Source organism: Plasmodium coatneyi, chromosome 11, assembly GCF_001680005.1.
Source record: "Plasmodium coatneyi strain Hackeri chromosome 11, complete sequence".
Taxonomy (NCBI): domain Eukaryota; phylum Apicomplexa; class Aconoidasida; order Haemosporida; family Plasmodiidae; genus Plasmodium; species Plasmodium coatneyi.
In genome coordinates, this window is record NC_033566.1 from 2263591 (window position 1) to 2285494 (window position 21904).

The following is a 21904-nucleotide window of genomic DNA, read 5'->3' on the forward strand; positions in this document are numbered from 1 at the left end:
TAAATACGAACGTAAGATGTGTAGCTTTCTCTATTATTGGATTGGGGACAAAATATTTAATGAATTAGAGAAAGACAGTACTTCATTTTCCCGTGTTATGAGTACGATCAACGCCGAGCTGAAAAGCATTCCTGATAAACATAAGTGCAAATTTTGGGACACCAAGAATATGAACGCTGATCCCTTCAATAAAAGAAAAAAAATACACGATTACACCTTAGACCATATGAAGATAGAACACCTGTTTAGGGGTTCTAATCCTGGTGAATCCCCATGTGATCAAAAATATAATAGTTACATGGAGGGCATTGTTTCAGCCTATAATGATGTAAGTTCTGATTGTGAAAGCAAACAGGATGAATATTGTCAACAATTTAAAAAGAAGTATAAGGGAAATAGAAGTTGGCAGTTATCAACAACAAAATGTGCACTGGATCCAGAGGAAAAAACAACATCAACAGCATGGAGCACAGAGAATGAACAATCCTGTGGAATGGAGGAATTACAGGGGGGTCAAAAATTAGGAGCTGTCGCTGTTCCTTCTGCATTAGCTGCAATAGGATTACCAGGAGTTTTGTCCGCTTTCTATCTATATAAGGTAAATAAATACAATTAATGTGAAAACATAAGTAACAATATATTATTGCATATTTATTGCTTATCCTACTTAACAAAATAAATGTTAAGGAGAACTGTTATATATCTATCTATATATATATATATTTTTTAAAAATGAATGTTTAAAGTGAGGTATGTTATATAGATTTTACAAGCATCCATATCCCCCACTTTCTTCTATTAGTATACTCCATTCTTTTCTAACATACGTAACACCCTCTTCGGTGGAAGTAGCAACCACAATAAAAGGGAAGGAACATTCAATAGGCGTAACTTTGAAACTCGGGAGGACGATACATCTACATTCGACTCTTCTACAGAATATTCCACAACAGAACAATCAGTAAGCGAATTAACGGATGCTTCTACCATCTATAATGGTATATCAAGACCGCCACCTACCAGAAGAGAAAGAACAAATAATAATGGAAGGAAAGGTCAACAACAACAGAATAAAAATAATATAGCTTATCATCGCATGTAGTACACATTGTGGAATGTGGAAAACCTGGGTAGTAAGAAGGAATATGTTCTTCCACCTCTAAAGGATGTGGATAACCATGAAATTGTTACAGTGTAAGGAAAGAAGCAGAATGACATTTTTCTTTTTTATTTCATTTCTTTTTTCTTTTCTTTTCTTTAATATTTTTTTATCCGTTCTTTTTTTTTTTTTTTTTTTTTATTTAAAATTATTTTCTTTGTATTGTATTAAGGTGTTTAGGTGTTCGTGTGTAATCAATATGAGCAAATAAGAAATTTTTTTTTTATTTTGTTTGGACTTTTTTAAATTCTTTCACTAATGACCTAACGTGTTCACCTATCCTTCTTTTTACAATGCTTTTTTTTTTTCTTAATAATTTTTTTTTTTACTAATTTCTATATTCTTTAAAGAAAAGAAAAGAAAAAAATGAATGAATCTGTGGTGGGTGTAATATGAGAAGTGTGTTCTTATAAGAAGTACGTAAGAAAAAATTTTTCATTCCCTTCTTAATTACCATAAACACACACTTCCTTCGTATTATATACCTCTTTTCATTCACTTACTTTTTTAAATTTGAGTACGTCCCTCATGAAATAACAAATAAAACATATAAAATGAATAGAATATATATGCTAAATAAAAGTTCCTACTCAAAAAGGAGGAAGGAAGAAAAATATTACTCTTCCCATATTTATATATATGATGAACTGATTTGGATGCACATGTATATAATGTACTACCATTGTGTACAAAAAAAAAAAAAAAAGCACTACGCCCCCCCCTTCCCCCCTACAAAAAAAAAGGTATTATTAAAAAAAATAACGGACACCCATGCCTATCTTATCTGATAATAATAATAATAATATTCATAATAATAATAATAATAACAACAATCATCCTATGGAATATATATATATATGATGTTTTATCACACAAACATATATATATATATGTTCATTCACATATATATATGTACCCTATATTAATATATGTGCCCTGTATGAATGAATAATATGTGTTCTTAATTCCCAACATAAATTCCATTATATATACAACAAAAGGTGTGTACATATAAACCATGGCAGAGCCTGCCCAACAACTATTGCAAGTTAGTTACTTTGTTCTTCTTCTTCTTTTCTTTCCCAATAGGAACAATTATATAATATTCTTTGTGTTGAACACACACCATAAAAATTATAGAGAATAATAAAAAAATATATATATACATGGGAATACGTACATATATATTTCGTTCCTTCCCTCATTACATTCTATAGCCGGATGATTTGGACAAATTGCCTTCCTACAGAGATTTCTACAAGAACTTCGAAGGAGGTTGCAATAGTTGTGATGGAGAATCATGGGTCGCAGAGTTAAAGGACGCTTTAGATCATCATACTGATATTAAGGAGCATACAGATAAAGTTAAGAAAGGATGGTGCTATATGTCTAAAATGATGAAAGAGACGAATCCATTACATAGTGAACGTTGTAATTTTTTATATTATTGGATTGGGGACTACTTATTCAAAAATGTAACAGATGATGGTGTAGTCGCGACCTCCCTACGTTTGATTTGTACAACAATAAAGACTACGCATCTAAGGGAGAAGAACAAAGTTCTTTGCGGAAGTACTATTGAAAAGGATGACTTCCTTCACAGGAAATTAATATTCGATTATTGGCATGACCGCAATGATCTCCAAACAATTATACAGAAGAGTAGTTCCGATTGCAAGAGTAAATATGGTAAATACCTGGATAAACTTAATTCTGCCTATAAGGAAGTAAGTACAACCTGCCGCGATAACCATACTAATGAGTACTGTAAGGAATTCCAAAGTAAGTGTGAGGAGTGTGGTTCTGGGGGAGAATTATATATAAAGTGTCCTGATGTGCACGCAGAAGAACAACCTTCAGTGCAGTACCACGGAAGCTCCGAATTTGGAAGTGTTTCCACAGCCCCCACTACTGCTACAGTTATCTCTTCCGTGGTGCCAATAATAGGATTACCATTCGTCACCTATCTTTTATATAAAGTAAGTATACAATTACACTTCCCAATTACAACTACAATTATAATTATAATATATGAAATAATAGTTGTAGTTACCGTTATAATGGAAAAAATTATATATAAAGTAATAATTAGAACTATAATGATAATAGCAAGAATAATAGTATTATTTGTCTATATACTTATTCTTTTCATTTAAAAAGACAAATATATAGAATAAGCTGCTTTATATATATGACACCCCCACCTTCCTCTTTCCTTTATTGTTAGTATAATATTCTACCTCCTTGGTTTGGCAACAAATTTAAAGGAAGGGGAGAAAGGTCCATTAGAGAAAATTTTGATACACTAACGGACGACGACTTCACAACGCAATATTCTACAGAAAGCTCAACACTTGGTTCAACTACAGAAGATAATTCTAGCATATATGATGGGCCACCACTTAGAAGAAGAACTAATAATAGTACACAACAGCAACAACAAAGACAGTCAAGGCAAAGTAGCAACAGGAAAGAAAGTAATATAGCTTATCAACGTATGTAATGCTTTCTTCCCACTTAATATGGGGGGCTATACACACAGTTTCTATATACACTGCAAAGGACGAAATGGCATTTCTTTCTTAGTTTTCTTTAATCTTTTTTTCTTCTTTCTTTTTTTTTTTTTTTTTCTTTAATATTATGAATTAATTCAATTAAAACTTTTTTTTTTTCTGTTTAATGTATCAGTTTGTCCTTAAAAATATTGATTCTTCTTCGTATACATACACACATGTGTGTTACATGGTAAAAATTTTGTGTAATTGTACACACAGTTCCTTTCTTCTTTTTTCTTTTTTTTTTTTTGTATGAGAACACACACTTTTTTTAAGACACTTTTTTTTTTTTTGCGGAGGAGAAGAGCAGCGCACATCTTTGTGACATGGTAAAAAATTTGTGAAATTGTACACACAGTTTCATTCATTTTTTTTTTTTTGTAAGAACATTTATTTGCAGAGGAGAAGAGAAGCGTGCATATGTGATGCGCTGGTGGGGGAGGTAGAAATGGACAACTTTGCGCACAAAAAAAAAAAAAATTAGCCAAGCTCCCCCCTTTTTTTTTGGCAATTTTTTCTGTGTGACAAATTTGTGTTAGGGCATTTTTTTTTTTTTTGTATGGACACTCATCCTAGCAACGCCTATGTAAACTAAAAAAAAATTTTTTTTCTGACTTATATTGGTTAGACATGAACATGTAAAAAATTTAATACCCAAAACCTAAAAAAAGATAGAAAAAATATATTTACTACACCCTAAACCCGGAATCCGAACATGGAACCTGTTCCTTAGAAACACCTTCCTTAGGAACATCATCCTTAGGAAAATCTTCCCTTAGGAACATCATCCTTAGGAAAATCTTCCCTTAGGAACATCAACCCTAAACCCGGAATCTGAATTTGGAATCTGCTCCATAGGAACATCATCCTTAGAAACTTCTACCTTAGGAACATTAACCATAGTAATCTGTTCCCTAGGAACGAAATACTCCTGAACGACCAAGTCTTCCTACCTAAACCCGGAATCTCAACTTTGAACCCGTTCCTTAGGAACAAAGTCTTCTTCCCTAAAACCGGAATCTGAACTTGGAACCTGTTCCAAAGGAATCTCTTCCTTAGGAACATTTTCTTCTTTTATGAACTCAAGACCCATAAATTCTTCAACAATGATTTTAAGGAAGTCTTCTTTCATAAAGTCAGTATCCCCCCTTTGACATTCGTCTAAGACTTCTAAATGAATATCAATAATCATCCGGCGAAGTACACCACGACGACGACCAGAACGACCATCAGCGCGTTTTTTCCTCCTTTTTATAGGCGTTGAACGAGGTTTGCGTTCCTTCACAATGTAATATTCACGTGGACCATCCTGCTGTTCCACATGGTCAACCATCTGCTGTTCTAAGGAGGGACCATGTACTTTATAAGCCCTTCTGTAACGTTTTCTTGTCTTACGAAGCATTCCAAAGTACTGAACAAAAAAAAAAAAAAAAAAGGAAAAAAAATGTTTCTTAAGAAGGGATGAAATATTATTTTAAAGAGCAGGAAGTACTACTTTTACCCTAAAATGCGAAATCCTATACACACACTCCTAAAATGTGAAATCTTACACATACACCCCTAAAATGCAAAATCCTACACATACACACCCGTAAAATGCAAAGTCCTACACATACACCCTAAAATGCGAAATCCTAAACACATACCCACTGATTTATTCACCTTGATTTTTTTTTTTTTCCCCCTTTTCCTTTACTCTTTTTTCTTTTTTTTCTTATATTAATGTTTTTATTTTTATTCTTCTCCTTTCTTTTTTTTTTTTTTTTTTCTCTTTTTTTTCTTTTTCTTCTTTTGTGTGTTCTTTTACCTTCCAAAGGAGATAACTCATAACAAGGATACCAGTCACCGATGGAATTAAAGGAAGGTATGGGGTAGGGAGGTCAATCTTGTCAGTGAGTGAGGCAGCAGTAGGGGTGACTTCGGCATCATTCCCTTGTCCACCTGCCCCTAATTGTTCTGTTCCTGATGAGGAAGAACTACTGCTGCTGGAGGTGGAAGCACCCTGGTCGCTGCCCTTAGGAAGGGCTGGTTCATCTTCGTGGGTTGCTTCTTCCTTACTCTCGCCCTGGGTGTCTCGTGTGTCTTGTTGCTCAGGGGCCTTTGTATCTAAGAATTGAGTAAAATAATCAAGGAACGTTGATTTCAGTGGGATCATAGGAGGGGGTGATATGCCAGATTTAGTAATTTGAACAATGGCAATGGCAGTGGAAGTTATGGTGGAAGTGACCGACCCCATCAAGATGGGATATTGTAATAATTAATGAAAATAAAGGTAACAGTGTCCAGTTCCTGTGGAGAAGGTGTGTGCCTTTACCTGATGTACTTGTTTGATCAGGGTTCTCCGACGCTGTTTCTGACTCTGCTTCCTCCTCCTCCTCGTCGTCTTCGACGACGTCGTCCAGTTCGCCTTCTTCCCGAGGAGGATCTTCTTCTCGAGGAGGAACTTTCTCCCTAGAGACAGTTTCCTCCTGTGGTTCTATTTTCTTCTTTGTCTCGTCCGTTTCACTTGATATAGACTTCCCCCTTTCCTCTTCCTCTTCCACTCCCCCTCCGTCTTCCTGTTTTAATCCTTCCTCAATTTTGTGCACAATTTCATCCACGTTATTTTTGTTGTCATTACTACTGATAATTCTGTCCTCCTCATCTTCATCCACTCGTGCTTTGATTGGATCCTCCGGCACACGGATCCGATATTCCCATTTATCGTTTTCGCACCATTCTTTCTTAGTTAATCCTTTCATCATAGTATGCAACGTACTTTTGGAAAATAGTTCGTGCGCTTCACCTACCGTATACCTTCTGTCTCCAACAGGAATCTTAAATGCAGAATCATAAGCACATTCCTCATACTTCTCACCTTTGCTAATAAAGTCCTTCCTTACACCATTCGCCCCCTTAAGGACATATTCTATAACATTACTAGGAACACAGAACCAGTGCATATACCACATCCATGCTTTTAATAAATCACATAAGGGAATATTTTTCACTTTCTTCTCACATGGTGTTTGTCCCTTTTTGTTTTTATATTCCTTTGGAACGCCTGTAACTAGCATTATGTTTTTCATCATAACTTCACAAAATGGTACATACTTGCCCATACCGGTACCAAGCTCTCCTTCCAAGCTTTCACATAAGATTAGTAGAGTTTTTAACTCTTCATAGTTCTCTTTGTCATCATCATTTACATCTTTCGAAAATAGTGGGAACCATTCAGTAAGAGTGGCTGTAAGGAAGGAAGGTGGTGTTAGTGGTGGTAGATGGAAGGAAGGCGTGTTAAGGGTGGTCGGTGGGTTGTTAGATGGTAGGTGGGTTGTTAGGGTGGTGGGTGGAAGGAAGCTTTTTAGGGGTGTAAGGGGGGCGGTTGGTGGGTTGTTAGGTTGTTGGTAGGATGGAAGGAAGGTTGTTATGGGTGGTTGGTGGAAGTAAAGTTGTTAGGGTGGTTGTAGGGTGGAAGGAAGGTTGTTAGAGTGGATCGAAGGATGATTGTTAGTGTGGGATGAAAGGAAAGGAATGTTCAAGGAGGAGGGAAGGAAAGGAGGGTCTAAGGGGGATGGAAGGAAAGGAGGGTCTAAAAACGAAGGAAGTGTATAAGGAAGAGGAAGGAAAGTGGCGTCTAAGGAAGGGAAGGTAGGGGTCTAAGGAGGAGGAAGGTAGTCTAAGGAAGGAAGGTGCACTAAGGAAGGAATGAAGGAAAGAGAAGGAAAGAAGGAATAAAAAGAATAAGGAATAAGGAAAGGAAGGGGTCTAAGGAGGGAAGGATGATGATGGAAGAATACGTTAGTAACTGTTCATTCTCCTTTCCTTGTTCGCGGGTTTTTTCTTTGTATAACCTGTTCCAGAGGTGGAGTTGGGTTTGGAAGGTGGATATATGTCTCCCAGTGCTTCTTGTATTTTTTTGTCGCTATTGAATTTCTCTTTTAATTTCTCCCTAACTTGTTCTTTTCCCATTTTACAGTCTGAATAATTCTGTTGTTGGCACTCAAAACAAGTAGGATCTTTCTTGCATACGGTTCCTTTAATTTCTTTACTGACCTTAAAGGCTTGTTCTATGCCTGCCTCTATGCTTATCCTCTGGGTACAAGATTTTTCCTTATCCTTCAATTTCCTTATGAGTTCATTTAATATGATACATGCCGCAGTGGCCCTGAAATTTCTATTATTTATATTGGCCTGATCACCCTTTTTGCTCGTGTCCACGTTTATTTCGTATATATGCTTTAATCCTGCAGTGATGAGCATACACGCGTTCCTATCTGCCTCTGTCCATGTGGTGCCTGGGTCCTTAGGGTTTTTACAATAGGTTTCTTCCATACTTGCTTTATAGTTAGATATGTCTTTAGAGAGTGGCTCGACCATTTGCAGGATTTCCTTCCACACTGTTTTCTGCCCATAAAGAAGAAGGAAAGATGGAACATGTGTATATATCCTCCCGACTTGCACGGAAGGTTCGCTCATTCTTCGTTTCAATAATATACATTTCTTTATGTCCATTTGTGCTGCCTCAGATCATAATGAACGGTAACTATCCTTACCCAGTCTTTTTCTTTCTTTCCCTTGTCCTTATGCCAGTTATCTATAAGAGTCCTTAAGCGTTGTTGTAAGTCACTGTTTGTACAAGTAACTTCTGTAAAAAAAGGGGGTCAAAAAGTGGGAGGTAGGAATAAATAGTACTAAGGTAATGAAATAATGGTAAAATGGTGGTACAGTGGGGCGGTTATCCCCCCCCTTCCACCATCTCCCCCTTTATGGTGGTGGTGGTGATAGGTGGAAGGAAGGTTGTGGTGGTTGAGGAAGTCCCACTTCCATTGAATACCAAAAGTACACCATCTTTACCTTGCCTATAGGGAGGAAGGAAAAAAAAAAAAAGTATATTATCTCTCTCACTTTTTTCCTTTTTTTTTTTTCCTACAACTACTTTTTAAAGCATATATAAATATATAAGTAATGGTAACCATACCCTTCACTTGGAACAGGTACTCTTATTACTCCATCGTGATTTGGACCGAGAATTAGTAAAACTTCTCTCTTCTTACGTCCAAGAACTTTGTTAGGCTCATTGTTTGTTTCAGCTTTTGCACTTCGTGCACGACGTGCACCACGCGGACCACGTGCACGATTACCATCTCCCGCTTCCTCCTCTACCTTTGTATGGTCTTGTTCATATTCACTCGTCTTCTGTGGAGCCATTTTTACCATTTTTTATCTCACTACCACTATTTATACACAATGGAATCGTTACTTGATAAATGGAAAATAGTATTTCACTAAGTACCTACATGTGTGTACAACACAACGTATATACATTCATTGATTACGTCCTATTCTTCTGAGAATACTTTTTTCTTTCCTTCTTTTTTTTTTTTTTTTTCTTCTTCTTCTTCTTCTTCCTAAAGGAAGAGAAAGCAACCTTCCTTCCACCCCTAAGACCCCTTCAAACCACCTACCACCCCAAAAACCCCTAACAACATTCCTTCCCTAAGGAAGTACCTTCCTTCTACCAACCAGCCCAATAACCTTCCCTTCCTCCCTCCACCCTAAGAATCATCCTTCCACCCACATACTACCCCTAAGTACACCTCCCTGCACACTTTCCTCCCTTCCTTTTTTTTTTCTTTTTTTTTTATTTTCTTTGTTTTTTATTTTTTTTTTTTTTCCTTTTTTTTTCTTCTTTTTTTCTTTTATTTTTTTTTATACTTTTTTTATTTTTTCTTCTTTAAAAAAAAAAAAGTGCAAACTTCCCTTCACCCTAAAATGCATATTTGCACACTTCCCCTAAGCATACTTACTTCCTTCAACCGTAACACTCCCTTACAGTTGACCCCCCCAATAACATTCCTTACACCTTCCCTCCACCACTAACATACCTAAGTGCACCTTCCTGCACACTTTCGTCAACAACATTTCTTTCACCCCTAAGTGCACCCTCTTGTACACTTAACACCTTCCACTCCCTAACAATCTAACACAACCTTCCTTCCACCACCCCTAACAACCTTCCTTCCACCACCCCTAACAACCTTCCTTCCACCACCCCTAACAACCTTCCTTCCTTACACCTTAAATCTTCCTTCTTCTGTTTTTCTTCCTTAAACCTTCCTTTTTTACACCTTCCTTCTTTAATATTCTTTTTTTCTTTAAATCTTCCTTTTTTACACTTCTTCTTCTTTTATTCCTTAAACCTTTTTTATACCTAAACCTTTTTTTTTTTTTTTTCTTGTTTTTTTTTTATACACCCTTCAGGTGTACTTCCCCCCAAGGGGTAACATACACTCCTCATTCCTTCACCACCTTCCTTAGACCCTTGCCTCCCCTAACAACCCACCTACCACCAACCTAAAAACTTTCCTTCCATCCTACCACCGCCCCTAACAACCTTCTTTCCCTTCCTTCTAACGCTTTAATAAGTGCGTATTTTATACCTTTTTAAAAAAAAATAAAATTATATAAGTTCGCACTCAAAATTTTTATTATTTTAATTTAGATACAATGGTCGATATAAAGTATTTAAAGTAAAAATGAATTATGCCTTTGCATATATAAGGGGACTATAGAATTCCTTTTTTTAGTTGTAGGTGTATAGTGCAAGGGTGGTGTAAGAGGGGGTGCACTCAGGGCGTCTTGGGGTTGTTAGGTGGAAGGAATGTTGTTAGGGGTGGTGGTAGCTGGAAAGAAGGTTGTTAGGGGTGGTTGTTCTTAGGTTGTTGGTGAGTTGTTAGGTGGTAGGTGATGGAAGGAAAATTGTTAGAGTGGTAGGTGGAAGGGAAGGTTGTTAGGGGTGTTAGAATGAAAGGTTGTTAGGTGGTTTGTTAGGGGGTTGTTAGTGTGGTGGTAGGTGGGTTGTTTGGGTGGTGTTAGTTGTTAGAGAGTGTGTGGTGATGGTGGTATTATTATTAGAGTGTGTGGTGTGGTGTATTATTATTAGTGTTCTTTTGGGGGGGTGGGAAATTGTATATCGTGTATAATTAATGAAAAAAAGGAGGACATTACATACGAACATGTGTTACATTCCAATGTGATGTTACATTTCACATACGTTGATAACGTATATTTCTATGTTGTACTTTTCCATTGTTCCTTCCTCGTGGTTCATTATATACAGTAGAACCATCTGTCAAATCTGCTATAGTGGAAGTGTCTGCTACTGTTGTATATAGTGTGGAAGAATCTTCTGTAGGTGTGTCGAATTCATGTTTTATTGATCTTCTTTTCTTTCTTCTATTGTTATTTCTGTTGCTCCTGCCTCCAAAGGAGTCACGTATCCAAGAAGGTAAAAGATTATACTAAATAAAGAGATGGGAGGGTGGGTGGAAGTGATGTTAGGGGTGTAAGGATGTATGTACACATATATACATATATGTAGACATACATATATATGCACATACATGTATATGTATATATATATGTATATATGTAGTTGTATGTATGTATATATAGTGGTAATTATAATTGTTGTAATTATGTTAATTATGTTAATTACTTTACTTTATATAAAAAGAAGACGGCGATTGTAGGAAGGCCTACTGTGGCGACCAATGCAGAAGGAACTGCAATGGAAGCAGTACCAGTTCCTTCGACAGCGGAGTCCGCTGTGTGTAGAATTGCTTTTTTCTGGTCTGTTAATTCACATTTCAATTGTAATTCCTGCTCACTTTTGTAATTTCCATATTTTGTGGTGAATGCTGTATGCCATTCCTTCATAGTCTTTTCCTTACAGTCGTTCTTTAATTTTTCATAGGCTTTCTCTATGTCCCTTAGATGTTCGTAATAATTTTGAGTACATTTTTTTCCTCCTCCTTCTAATTGTTCTTTCAGGTCTTTTTCATCCTTCTTATAATCAAATACTGTTTTCAGGGCGCCGAAGACTTCCTTACTATTAGAAGTGTATAAAACTTCACACTTTTTCTTTCTCTCCTGTATTTCCATTTTCGTCCAAAAAATATTCATAGCTGTTCCAAACTCGAAATCAAGCAATCCCTCAGGCAACATATCCCCTAGCCAATAATAAAAATAATAGCACCATCCTCCGTTCTTACGTGTATTCTCATCCATTTCATATATATAACAAAATGCCTTTACAATTCTATTAACATCCTCATTATCCGTAATATAACTTTTTAATTTACTCTCCAATTCACTCCAGCACCCTGTATTTTCATAACTTTCAGCCTTCTCATTTAACTCCTTATACATTTGTACTGAAGGCAAATTTTCCAAAAGTTCATCCTATGAATGTAAATAGCGAAGAATATGTATGTTCATATACCCACCATACAACATACAGTACTCTATATAAAATGCTGTATGTTTAGTATGCAATTATTCACACTGAATAATAGAAGAAAGGAAGGGGGGGGAGTTGGGGTGTGAACGAACCGTTAATATTGCTGTTGCGGGTGATGGCGCCATTTCGTTCACATTTTATGCACATTTATGTAAACAATAAGTTCATGTTAGAAATGTGTGCTGTTTTCCTTTACATATATATATATGTTTATATGTGTTCATCTACCATATATGTGTGCTGGAATATTTATTTTTTCTCCCGTATGATTATGTGCATATGGGAGTTTTTAACATTTCTCCATTTTAATGTATACACACGTTGCTCACTTCTTGCAAACAATAGTGTAATACATTATTATTCATTATATATATCAAATGGTCATAACATTATATATAGTTTAGGTGAAAAAAAAAAAAAAGGAACAAATGTGCTGTACTGGAATAATAAAATAGAAGAAGGGGGAGGAAGAACGTACAAAATAAAAAAAAAAAAAAAAAAGGAAAAAGCCCGTTACATATATTCTTCGTTCTTTCATTGAACAGTTTATAAATGGTATAAATGATCGATTGGAAGCACTGTAGTACTATTATTACTTACACCATACAATTATTCCTTCCTTATTATCTATATATAAGGGAAGCGTAATATTCCTTCCTCTTTTAAGTAGAAATTTTTGTGTACATGCACGCATTCCTCTTTTTTTTTTTTTTTTTTCTTTTCTTCCTTCTTCCATGATTATGACACAAGTAGTTCATCTCTATGGGAGATATGCACAACCTGCACGATTTGAGCAACCCCGACCTTCTTCCTTTTCTTTAGTGCACATTATATTGTACTTCATGAGTTAGTATATGTTCCTCTTCTTTCTTTTTTTTTTTTTTTTTTACCTTTATTTGTATATGTGCACATGCTTATTAATATGTAATGAAGGAGGGGAAGGAGGAGCGTGCGTACACTTATGGAATAAATGAAAAAGGAAGGGATATAATGTACAGAGGAAGTTGCATTGAATTATGTATAGAAGGACAAATTTTTCTTTGGTGTACCTTTCATAATAATGCATTTTGTAGTATACTCTTCTTACGTGTTGTATTGAATTATTTGTACTTCCCAAGTTCCCATCAGCCATATTCCTGTCACACAGATAATTTATATAGGTACCTCTATATTTATGCCTACAAATATGTGCAGAAACCTTATTATATGCGTGGCATGAATTTTTTGCCTCCTCCCCCCCTTAAAATTCATTTAAGCTATTAAGGTATTCCTTTAGTTTAATTAAATTAGTATTAATTATATACATGTAAGTGAAATATACACTGCAGTTGTGCGTATTGGACGTTTCTCTCATATATGTAATTAGAACATGAATTAAATAAACTGAACGTCCCAGATTTCAATGACCATGCGTTCCCCAGTTTTCCATTCAAACTACATAGAGGACACCTCTGTTCCGTTCCATTCCATTCTATAATAAAGCATATGATGCTGGGGAAGTATATAATTACATACTGAAGAAAAATTACGGGGAACCCCTTGCGGAACAATCCTTCCTAATTGTGAATGAAAGTGGAACTAGAATGGGGGGATGGAGAGAGGCTTTACCACTATGAATAGGAATTCCTAATATGCATGGTAATATGCAGTAATTTGTACTAGTATGCAATGCGCCTATATATGTGTTGCTGTGGTCCATGGGCGGGGTCCGACAATTGTGAGCTTATCCCTTCCAATTGGTGTGGGGAGGAAAGAAGACATTGCATTCATTCAATATTCTATGCGATGTTTCATGTGTTGTTCTACATGATGATGTTCCATATGATGATGTTACATTCCAATGTGTTTGTACCATATTCGATGTTTTACATGTGCTACTTATAATGTTGGGCAGTAGTAGTAATAATGGTAGTAGTAAGTAGTATTAGTAGTATATTCTATTTTTTTTGCTTTTGCTATGTGAAGGGGTGGTGTGGTGGAAGGAAAGATTGTTAGGGGTGTTAGGATGGAAGGAGGGGGATCTAAGGAAGGAAGGTTTTTAGGTGGGCTTCTAGGTGGGCTGTTAGGTGTGTGGTAGGTGGTTGTTAGGGATGGTAGGGCTGGTTGGTGGTAGGTGGAAGGAAGGTTGTTAGGGGTGGTAGAATGAAAGTTCTGTTAGGGGTGTTAGAATGAAAGGTTGTTAGGTGATTTGTTAGGGGGTTGTTAGTGTGGTGGTAGGTGGGTTGTTAGGGTGTTGGTAGGTGAGTTGTTAGGGTGGTGGTAGGTAGGTTGTTAGGATGGTGGAAGGTGGGTTGTTGGGTGGATGGAAGGATGGTACATCCTAAGGGAAGGAGGATTGTTAGGGGTGTTAGGGATGGAATGAAGTATGCTCAGGGGAAGTGTGCACGTGGATTCACTTAGGAGTGTTAGGGTGATTAGAAGGTGGAAATAAGGTTGTTAGGGGGGGATGGAAGGAAGGAGTGAAGGAAAGAGAAGAGGAGTTGTTAGGTGGTAGGTGGGTTGTTAGGCGGGTGGTAGGTGGAAGGGAAGGTTGTTAGGGGTGGTTGGTGCAAGGAAGGTTGTTAGGGTGGTGGTAGGTGTGGAAGGAAGGTTGTTACGTGTGGTAGGGTGGAAAGAAGTTTGTTAGGGTAATGGTTGTTGGGTTGTTAAGTGGTAGGGTGGTTGGTGGTTGATGGTTGGTGGAAGGAAGGTTGTTAGGGGTGGTAGAAGGAAGATTGTTAGGGTGGTGGAAGGAAGGTTGTGTTAGGTGGTTGGTGGAAGGAAGGTTGTGTTAGGTGGTTGGTGGAAGGAAGGTTGTAGTGGTGGGGAACATCCTTCCCCTCCCTTTTACTTCCCCTTTTGGTGGAATAGGTGCAATAGTTATATATATAATTTGTCTACATATAGGTGTGGGTTCTATATATATAGATGTTGGTAAATTTCAATGAATGAGGAATGAAATAGAATAAAATGAGTTTCACACACATTTGCCTGTAGGAGTGAAAATTTAGGTGTCCGCATAAAGTGTACATAGCAGAAGGGGGGACAAATGATTCACTCCCATTATACATATGTCAGTTTGCACAGAGAATGCGCCCAAGGGGAGTGCACATGAAGGAAGTGTGGGTGTGTGCAGTCCTCCCCCCCGGAGTGTTATTACTGAACAATTCGGAAGGAGGAGGAAGTGCATGTGCACATGTACTTTCTTCCTTTCTACCCTTATTAAAATGCTCTATGGCGAAAATTTCCTCTTATGTAGCTATGTGCAGTATACCTTGTATTTGATACTATAATCATTATATGCACACATAAATGAGTGTACAAATACACTGGTTGTACATTACATTTGGAGGAAGTTCATCATAATATGAAAACATTGAACTACTACTCCCCCACCTCTTTTTCCCTTATATATATATATATTTCTTACTGTGAAATTACAATACTTATACTTAATACCAAATAAAAGAAAAATGAAAAAAAAGAAAAAAGCAAGGTTCACTAAATATATAAAAATATAATATGCGCACTTAATATAGGGAAGGAGGGAGAGAAATGGATAATCCAAATAGCACCTCGTACACTACATATGAAACAGCTCCTTACAATGTACAAATCGAAAAGGAAAGAATAGGGAAGGAAAGGGCAACAAATTATTATAACAACAAACCGATCATAAAATGGAAGAGAGGATAGGGGTATGTTATAAAAAAAAAAGTGTGCTGTTAAGTGAAGGTATGCACATATTGTTGTACATGTAATTTCGTACAATTTTAGTCTTCCTGTGTATAATGTATTTATCTAATAAATGGAGTTATCTTTATGAGTATTAGTATATGTACACACTTTCTAAGAAAGAAGGGGGAGAGGGAATAAATGCTCTTACTATATGAATTGCATACAATATTTGTTCGAAGACGTTATATGTATGAAACGCACACTTTTCATAATAATAATAAAACATACCTTAAGTGCGTCGTAATATATTCTAGAATTTTTTCTTTTTTTTTTTTTTCTTTGAAAAGGGGAAGAGAGTGTTGTTACGCTTTAATGTGCATAACAGCAAATGGAGAAAGCATATGTGAATAGTATCGTTAGTGCTACAAAGGAATCACCTATTAGTTAAATAGTAAAGTATATATAAGTAAAAATTATATGGGGAAGTTTAATTTTTCCTTCTGTATTTGCTTTCTTCCTATTCCTGTACTATTATTCCTGTACTAATTGATCTTCATATATTTTGACTTAATTATATGCACACAGTGATCCTGATACATATATATACAGTTGGTTATCATTACTTGAAAAATTTTAAGTAACATATATATACTACTGCTGAAGAAGGAAGAAAATAAAAGTTTCACACACTTCCAGGCCTACAATCACACACTTACCAGTCATACACTCACAATCCAATCATCATAGAACAAACACCACAAACAGGCCAAATTCCCATATACTTTGCTATTTCACATATGTGAACAACACAAGACAACAACCACCTTCTTTTTTTAAAAGAAGAAGTTATATTATACAAAGAAGAAATATACACACATAAAAAAAAGAGATGGCTGAGGTAATGCCACTTTATTCCTTCCTTATTCTAAAGGGGGCATTTGAATAATATGTGTCCACATATAATGTGTGCACATATAACAAGCACACATAGAAATATATATGTATATTAATACATATGTGGACATATATATAACTATATATATATTCCACTCCTTTTCTACCATTTACATTTTCAGGGACAACATTTAAATTTGTTAACTTCATATGCCCAATTCTATAAGACCTTCAATGGCAATGCGCAGAATTGTAATAACACTGGTGCCAAGCCTGACGATTTGGATACTAAATTAAAGACCACTTTCTCAGATTGTACAAACATTACTAAGGACGCTAAGAAAATTGCCCATGCGTATTGTTACGCATCTTGGATGAATGGACAACCAAATCAGTACAAAAATAAAGAACCTTGTGAATTTTTTTATTATTGGTTAGGAGATACATATGGGAATGATTTAAAGCATAATCATACATTTTCAAAGCTTCTGACTGCAATTCACGAAACGCTGAAGGGAGATGATTATTTGGTCAAATGTAGAATTAAATACGATGATATTAACGAAGCACTTGTTAGCCACATGAAAAGAGTATATGAATATAATTACGAACATGAGAAAATAAACAGTTGGTTACTACAGAATGGGCTCCAATGTGAAACACAGTGGTCAAAGTATCTGAATGAAGTTTCCTCAGGATGTGAAGCTATAAGAGCAGATTGCAAAGGGAAGAACCACACCAATAGTAATACATATTGCTACGACTTCCATACTAAGTATAAGTTACCTTGTGGTATAGCGGAAGCGTTAAATTTGTATTGTAAAGAGGCAGCTAACCTGGACGAAGGTACGCAACATACCTCCGTGGTGCAAAAATTAAAGGCCGAACGCGAAGACGCATCAATGGTGAAACAGCAAGCACAATACATACAACTCAAACTAGACGAAGCGGTTCATCAAGCAAATAAAGCTTCTTCTCTTTCTTCTGCTTTTGGTGCCATGGCACTAATGGAATTACCAGCATTGGCATATTTTCTATATAAGGTAAAAAATTACAATTACAGTTCCGAAATATAAATAATAGTACTTAACCCCCTAGACCTTTCCTTCCTTCTTCCTTCCACCTAACACAACCTTCCCAACCACCCCTAACAACCTTCCTTCCACCAACCACCACCCACCTAACAATCCTTCCTTCCAACAACCACCCCTAACACAACCTTCCTTGTACGCTACCATCCATAACAACCTTCGTTCTACAACCCCTAACAACCTTCCTACCACCCCTAACAACCCATCTACCTACCTACAACCGAACAATCGTCTTTCTTTTCTTGCAGTATAAACCATGGTCTTCTTGGTTTAGTAACCACACATCTGGAAATGGAGGAAGAAGGAGCAACAGAAGAGGAAGAAGATCTGCTGGACAAAACTTCGATGTGTCTGCAGAAGATACTTTCACTGAATATTCAACGGACACTTCAACAACAATAGGTCCAACAGATCCAGCAGAACATTCCACCACACTACGTTCTCGTCCTCCGCACACAATACCGTCTACCAACAGAGAAGGAAGAGCAAGAGCGAATAACAATACACCAGGTCATCACCGGAACAATGTAGGTTACAGTCGCATGTAACACCGTCGCTGTGTAACAGTCATTTGGAATGTTGAATGAGTGTGTGCCACCTCCCTCAAGAGGGGAGACGCAAAAATAACAGTGTGCACAGTTTATATATACAGTGTAAGGAGAAATGGAAAATGACCATTCTTTTTCCCTACATTCCTTTTTCTTTTTTTCTTTTTTTCGTTTTTTTCTGTTTTTATGAGTCACACGTGATTGACTTAGTAATAGAGCGGTTTCTTCGCGCGTAATGCATGTGATGTGTATGTGCAGCGGCGCAAGAAAAATAAACACACACTACCAAAGTTATATCTTGGGTGGGAGGATGCTAAATTTTGATCTGTAAGTATTGCCAAATGTCATATAAAATAAAGTACATAAAGGGTATGACTTAATATCCGCAGCGGAAACAATAAAAATGTGCACAAATAAGGCTACTGAATGAATTTACTTTTTACCATTAAATTTTGAAGCCCCTATGGGGAATAACCAATTCCATATTTCAAGGTGTAATGAAATTTGTGAGCTTCCAAAATGAAATAATTCCTACCATCATAACTGTCCATTTAAACCAAATGTTCGGTAACTTACATGCACCACGATTCCATATCCATTCTGCCACCTGGAAAATAGTGCCAATGGGAAAATTGCGCATAATATGCATTTGTACATGTTTGTGTGTGTGTATAGCACCCACTGAACACCTATGTGAGCCCCCTTGGCAGTTCTTTTCCCTACATCTTATTTAGGGAGGTAGAATTCTTTAGGAAAAGTACAAAATATGGGATAAGCATAACGCATCTATGCGCGAACCATCGTGTAATTTGTGTGATATTTTTAAAAAGGGAATATGCTCAAATGGGAACGCCTGCTTATACCACTGTGAAAAATCGTGCACAGATTCGTAAAATTTCTACTTAAGATGCATTATATTCCTTACTTCCCGTCCTTCCTTCTGCGTCTATATGTCCTTTAAACCATTCCCGCAAGGTACTGCGCAGGAGCGGCTCTTTTCAATAGGAGATGATGCCAATCTTTGCAAGTAAACCAGAAGAAGCTTTAAAATTGTGTACTCCGTAAAATTCTCACTTTTCAACGAATATAATTCAATCGTACCTTACGGTAACTCCTTTTTCACATTTTCCCATGTAACCTACTCGTCCTAAGAAGCTCCCTTCGGGATACGATCAGCTCGTCGTACCACGAGTTACAGACGCCATTTTTTTTCTCCTTTATTTTGGGCATATTAGCCGAGACATCATCCCTTCATTTAAGAGAAAAAGCGGGCGAAGATTAATGCGCGAACAAGATTAATTTAATCACAAAGAATTGTTACATATAATTTGCGAGTTCAGGAAGTACAAGCTTTTCAGCTTCTGCTTTCCCTTTTCTCCGTAAGCTACTGTAGTAATTCTGCGAGTAATTTCTCCTGAGGGAAAAAAAAAAAAAAAACTGTGAATTTTCCCCATTAAAAGAGAAAAAATTAACTCAAAAGGAGATAATTCATTCGTCCATATCCATACTAATGAGAACGATAGGGTTATGCAACTTCCCTTCCTCCATTTCCATTCTTCGCGCTCTTAAAACATGAATTCCTTCCATACATTCGTGTGTTTTACTTTCCTGTTATGAGCACCTCGTAACTTGTTTAAAAAAAACCCTCCACGATGAAACGTGCTCATAATAGCTTTGCCACCTTAAATGTGTGCATCAACGAAGCAAAACCCATTTGTACAGCAGCATGAAATTGCGCCACCTTCATTTGTTCATCGAAACAGTGGTGCACACATAAGAACGCATTCAAAGGGAGTTATTTTTTCCTCCTTTCCTTTATGGAACATATTCCACCCCATTTTTAGTGTGTGTAGTATTTTTCTTTCCCCCATTGTTTCCTCTTTTTACACCCTCCCTGCGAAAAAGCACATCTGAATGGCTAGACAGGATACGCGCCCCTGCCATAAAAGGAACAAATTTACTCCAACAGCTACTGTTAGTACCTACACCTATGGAGGTGTGAGCCTGTGGAGATCTACACCCTGAAGGACGCGCCCCACGAATGGCAGAAGTTTTCTTAAAGGTTGTTCAAAAGTGAGGCAGGCTGCTGGAGGGCGCCGACAAGTACCGCTACACAAGCAACGTGACACAAATAACATGCCCGTTCAGCATACATTTTTGACAAAAAAGTGGTATGGAGAAATATTTAAGCAGTTGGCCCGTATGTACCATTCAAGCTGATGCTTCACGGAAAAACATTTCTGGAAGTGGAAACGTAAAAGTTCACTTGCTCGTACGTGTTCTGTGTTAAGGATGCAATTGAAATTTGCACCATCATGGAGAGAAACACATCTTAATTGGGTGCTTTCCTTTTTTTTTCACGAATACGTATGTGCAAAGGTACACTAAGGAGGGGGAGCATTTTGGGTGGGGTTCCCTTGCAACCCCGCTTTGAACACCTCCCCTTGGAATAACTCCCCGTGCAATACCCCCCGTGGAGTACCCCCATTGGAATAAGTCCCTTTGGGGGACGCTGCTACGCCTGCACCGCGGTTTATTTTCTTCTCTCCTGTGCCACTTCACCCTGCGGACGGTGAGGCGTCCAATTACTGGAGCAGCTTGGAGGGGTCGTAGGGGACTCCGTTCTCCAGTCTCTGCTTTGAGACGATTATCGGCTTCGCGTTCAAACTGACATTGTCGTACAGCTGGCCGTGCTCGTCCAGCCCACTGGCATCGAGGTTCTTGTTTGGGGACACAGCCAGGGATTCTAAGTACTCGTCTACCAAATAGTAGTTGTAATAGTACTTAAACTTGGAGTACTGATCCTTAGTGCTGTTAAGCCTGCAGGATTTCTTGGAAGCGTTTTTTCCGAAAAGGCAGTTTCCATCCAGCTCGAGTGGGTCGTCCCCCTGGTCGTGGTCTTCCTGGGATTGATCATCCTGGACATTTCCCCCCTCCTGCCTACGCCCTAACTGTTGCGAAATCTTCTGTTGACTATAAACCCAATCGTCCAGCACCTCTTCTGGCAAGGCTATTTTCGTCGTACTTTCGTCCACGGGCAGTTTTATTTTACAAGTTTCGCGATACACTGGCTGCCATTCTACGTTCTGATGATCAGTAGGAAGGATTTCGTTTACACTCCTCTCACTTGGTTCCTGCTCTTGAATGCTTTTATTCGTTGTGAGTTTCGTTTTCTGCAAATCTCTTATGGTCTGATCATGCTTGCTTGAAAAGAGCCTTCTGATTTTGTCCCGAATGCTGGTCCCATTACCTTGTTCCGTTAGTTGGTTTTCTGACCCGTTCCTGACACTCTGGTGCATGATGCTTCTGGCCCGATTTTTATAAATCACGGGCTTCTGAAATTGGGTACTCCCGTTCATTGTTACAGTGGAAGAGTTATTCATTTTGGCTTTTTTTCTTCTTTTTTTTTCAGTGTACGATAAGAGTGAGAAGGAAATTGTTGTCACTTAAACTGGGGAAGAGGGGTTTTATTCATGGGCAGTAAATGAATACACGTAGACACGCGCGGGAAGGTGTGTAGGGCGGTGAACATGTGCGTCTGTTAACAACCGGGGGCAATTTAACACGATTAACTTGTTTATGCATTCGTTTGTTGGCAAAAATGGGGCTCGACAGTTACTCGCAATATTATTCTACGTAAAATTGTCATTTCTACGCACTGCTATCGCGCGCTTTGATTTTGCGAATGTATGGGAATTGCGAAACAAACGGCAGTG

General features: G+C 37.4%; 4 protein-coding genes across 4 annotated transcripts; all 4 read right to left on the bottom strand.

Moving 5' to 3' along the window:
• Positions 1-4403: 4403 nt before the first annotated feature.
• PCOAH_00036480 (hypothetical protein) lies at positions 4404-4615 on the bottom strand (the record flags this gene model as incomplete). The annotated part of the gene is made up of 2 exons (XM_020060439.1): positions 4404-4514; positions 4535-4615. The coding sequence occupies 2 exons, from the start codon at positions 4613-4615 to the stop codon at positions 4404-4406; spliced, it is 192 nt and encodes a 63-aa protein (XP_019915729.1).
• A 66-nt stretch (positions 4616-4681) lies between these two features.
• Positions 4682-8904, bottom strand: PCOAH_00036490 (SICA antigen; the record flags this gene model as incomplete). Its single annotated transcript, XM_020060440.1, has 6 exons — positions 4682-5125; positions 5522-5820; positions 6029-6940; positions 7548-8100; positions 8250-8341; positions 8838-8904. The coding sequence occupies 6 exons, from the start codon at positions 8902-8904 to the stop codon at positions 4682-4684; spliced, it is 2367 nt and encodes a 788-aa protein (XP_019915583.1).
• A 1838-nt stretch (positions 8905-10742) lies between these two features.
• Positions 10743-11940, bottom strand: PCOAH_00036500 (KIR-like protein; the record flags this gene model as incomplete). Its single annotated transcript, XM_020060441.1, has 2 exons — positions 10743-10997; positions 11200-11940. Coding segments are annotated over 2 exons (996 nt in total), but the record flags the coding sequence as incomplete, so codon positions are not given.
• Positions 11941-20773: 8833 nt separating this feature from the next.
• On the bottom strand, positions 20774-21571 carry PCOAH_00036510 (Uncharacterized protein; the record flags this gene model as incomplete). The annotated part of the gene is made up of 1 exon (XM_020060442.1): positions 20774-21571. The coding sequence occupies one exon, from the start codon at positions 21569-21571 to the stop codon at positions 20774-20776; it is 798 nt and encodes a 265-aa protein (XP_019915677.1).
• Between the last annotated feature and the right edge of the window lie 333 nt (positions 21572-21904).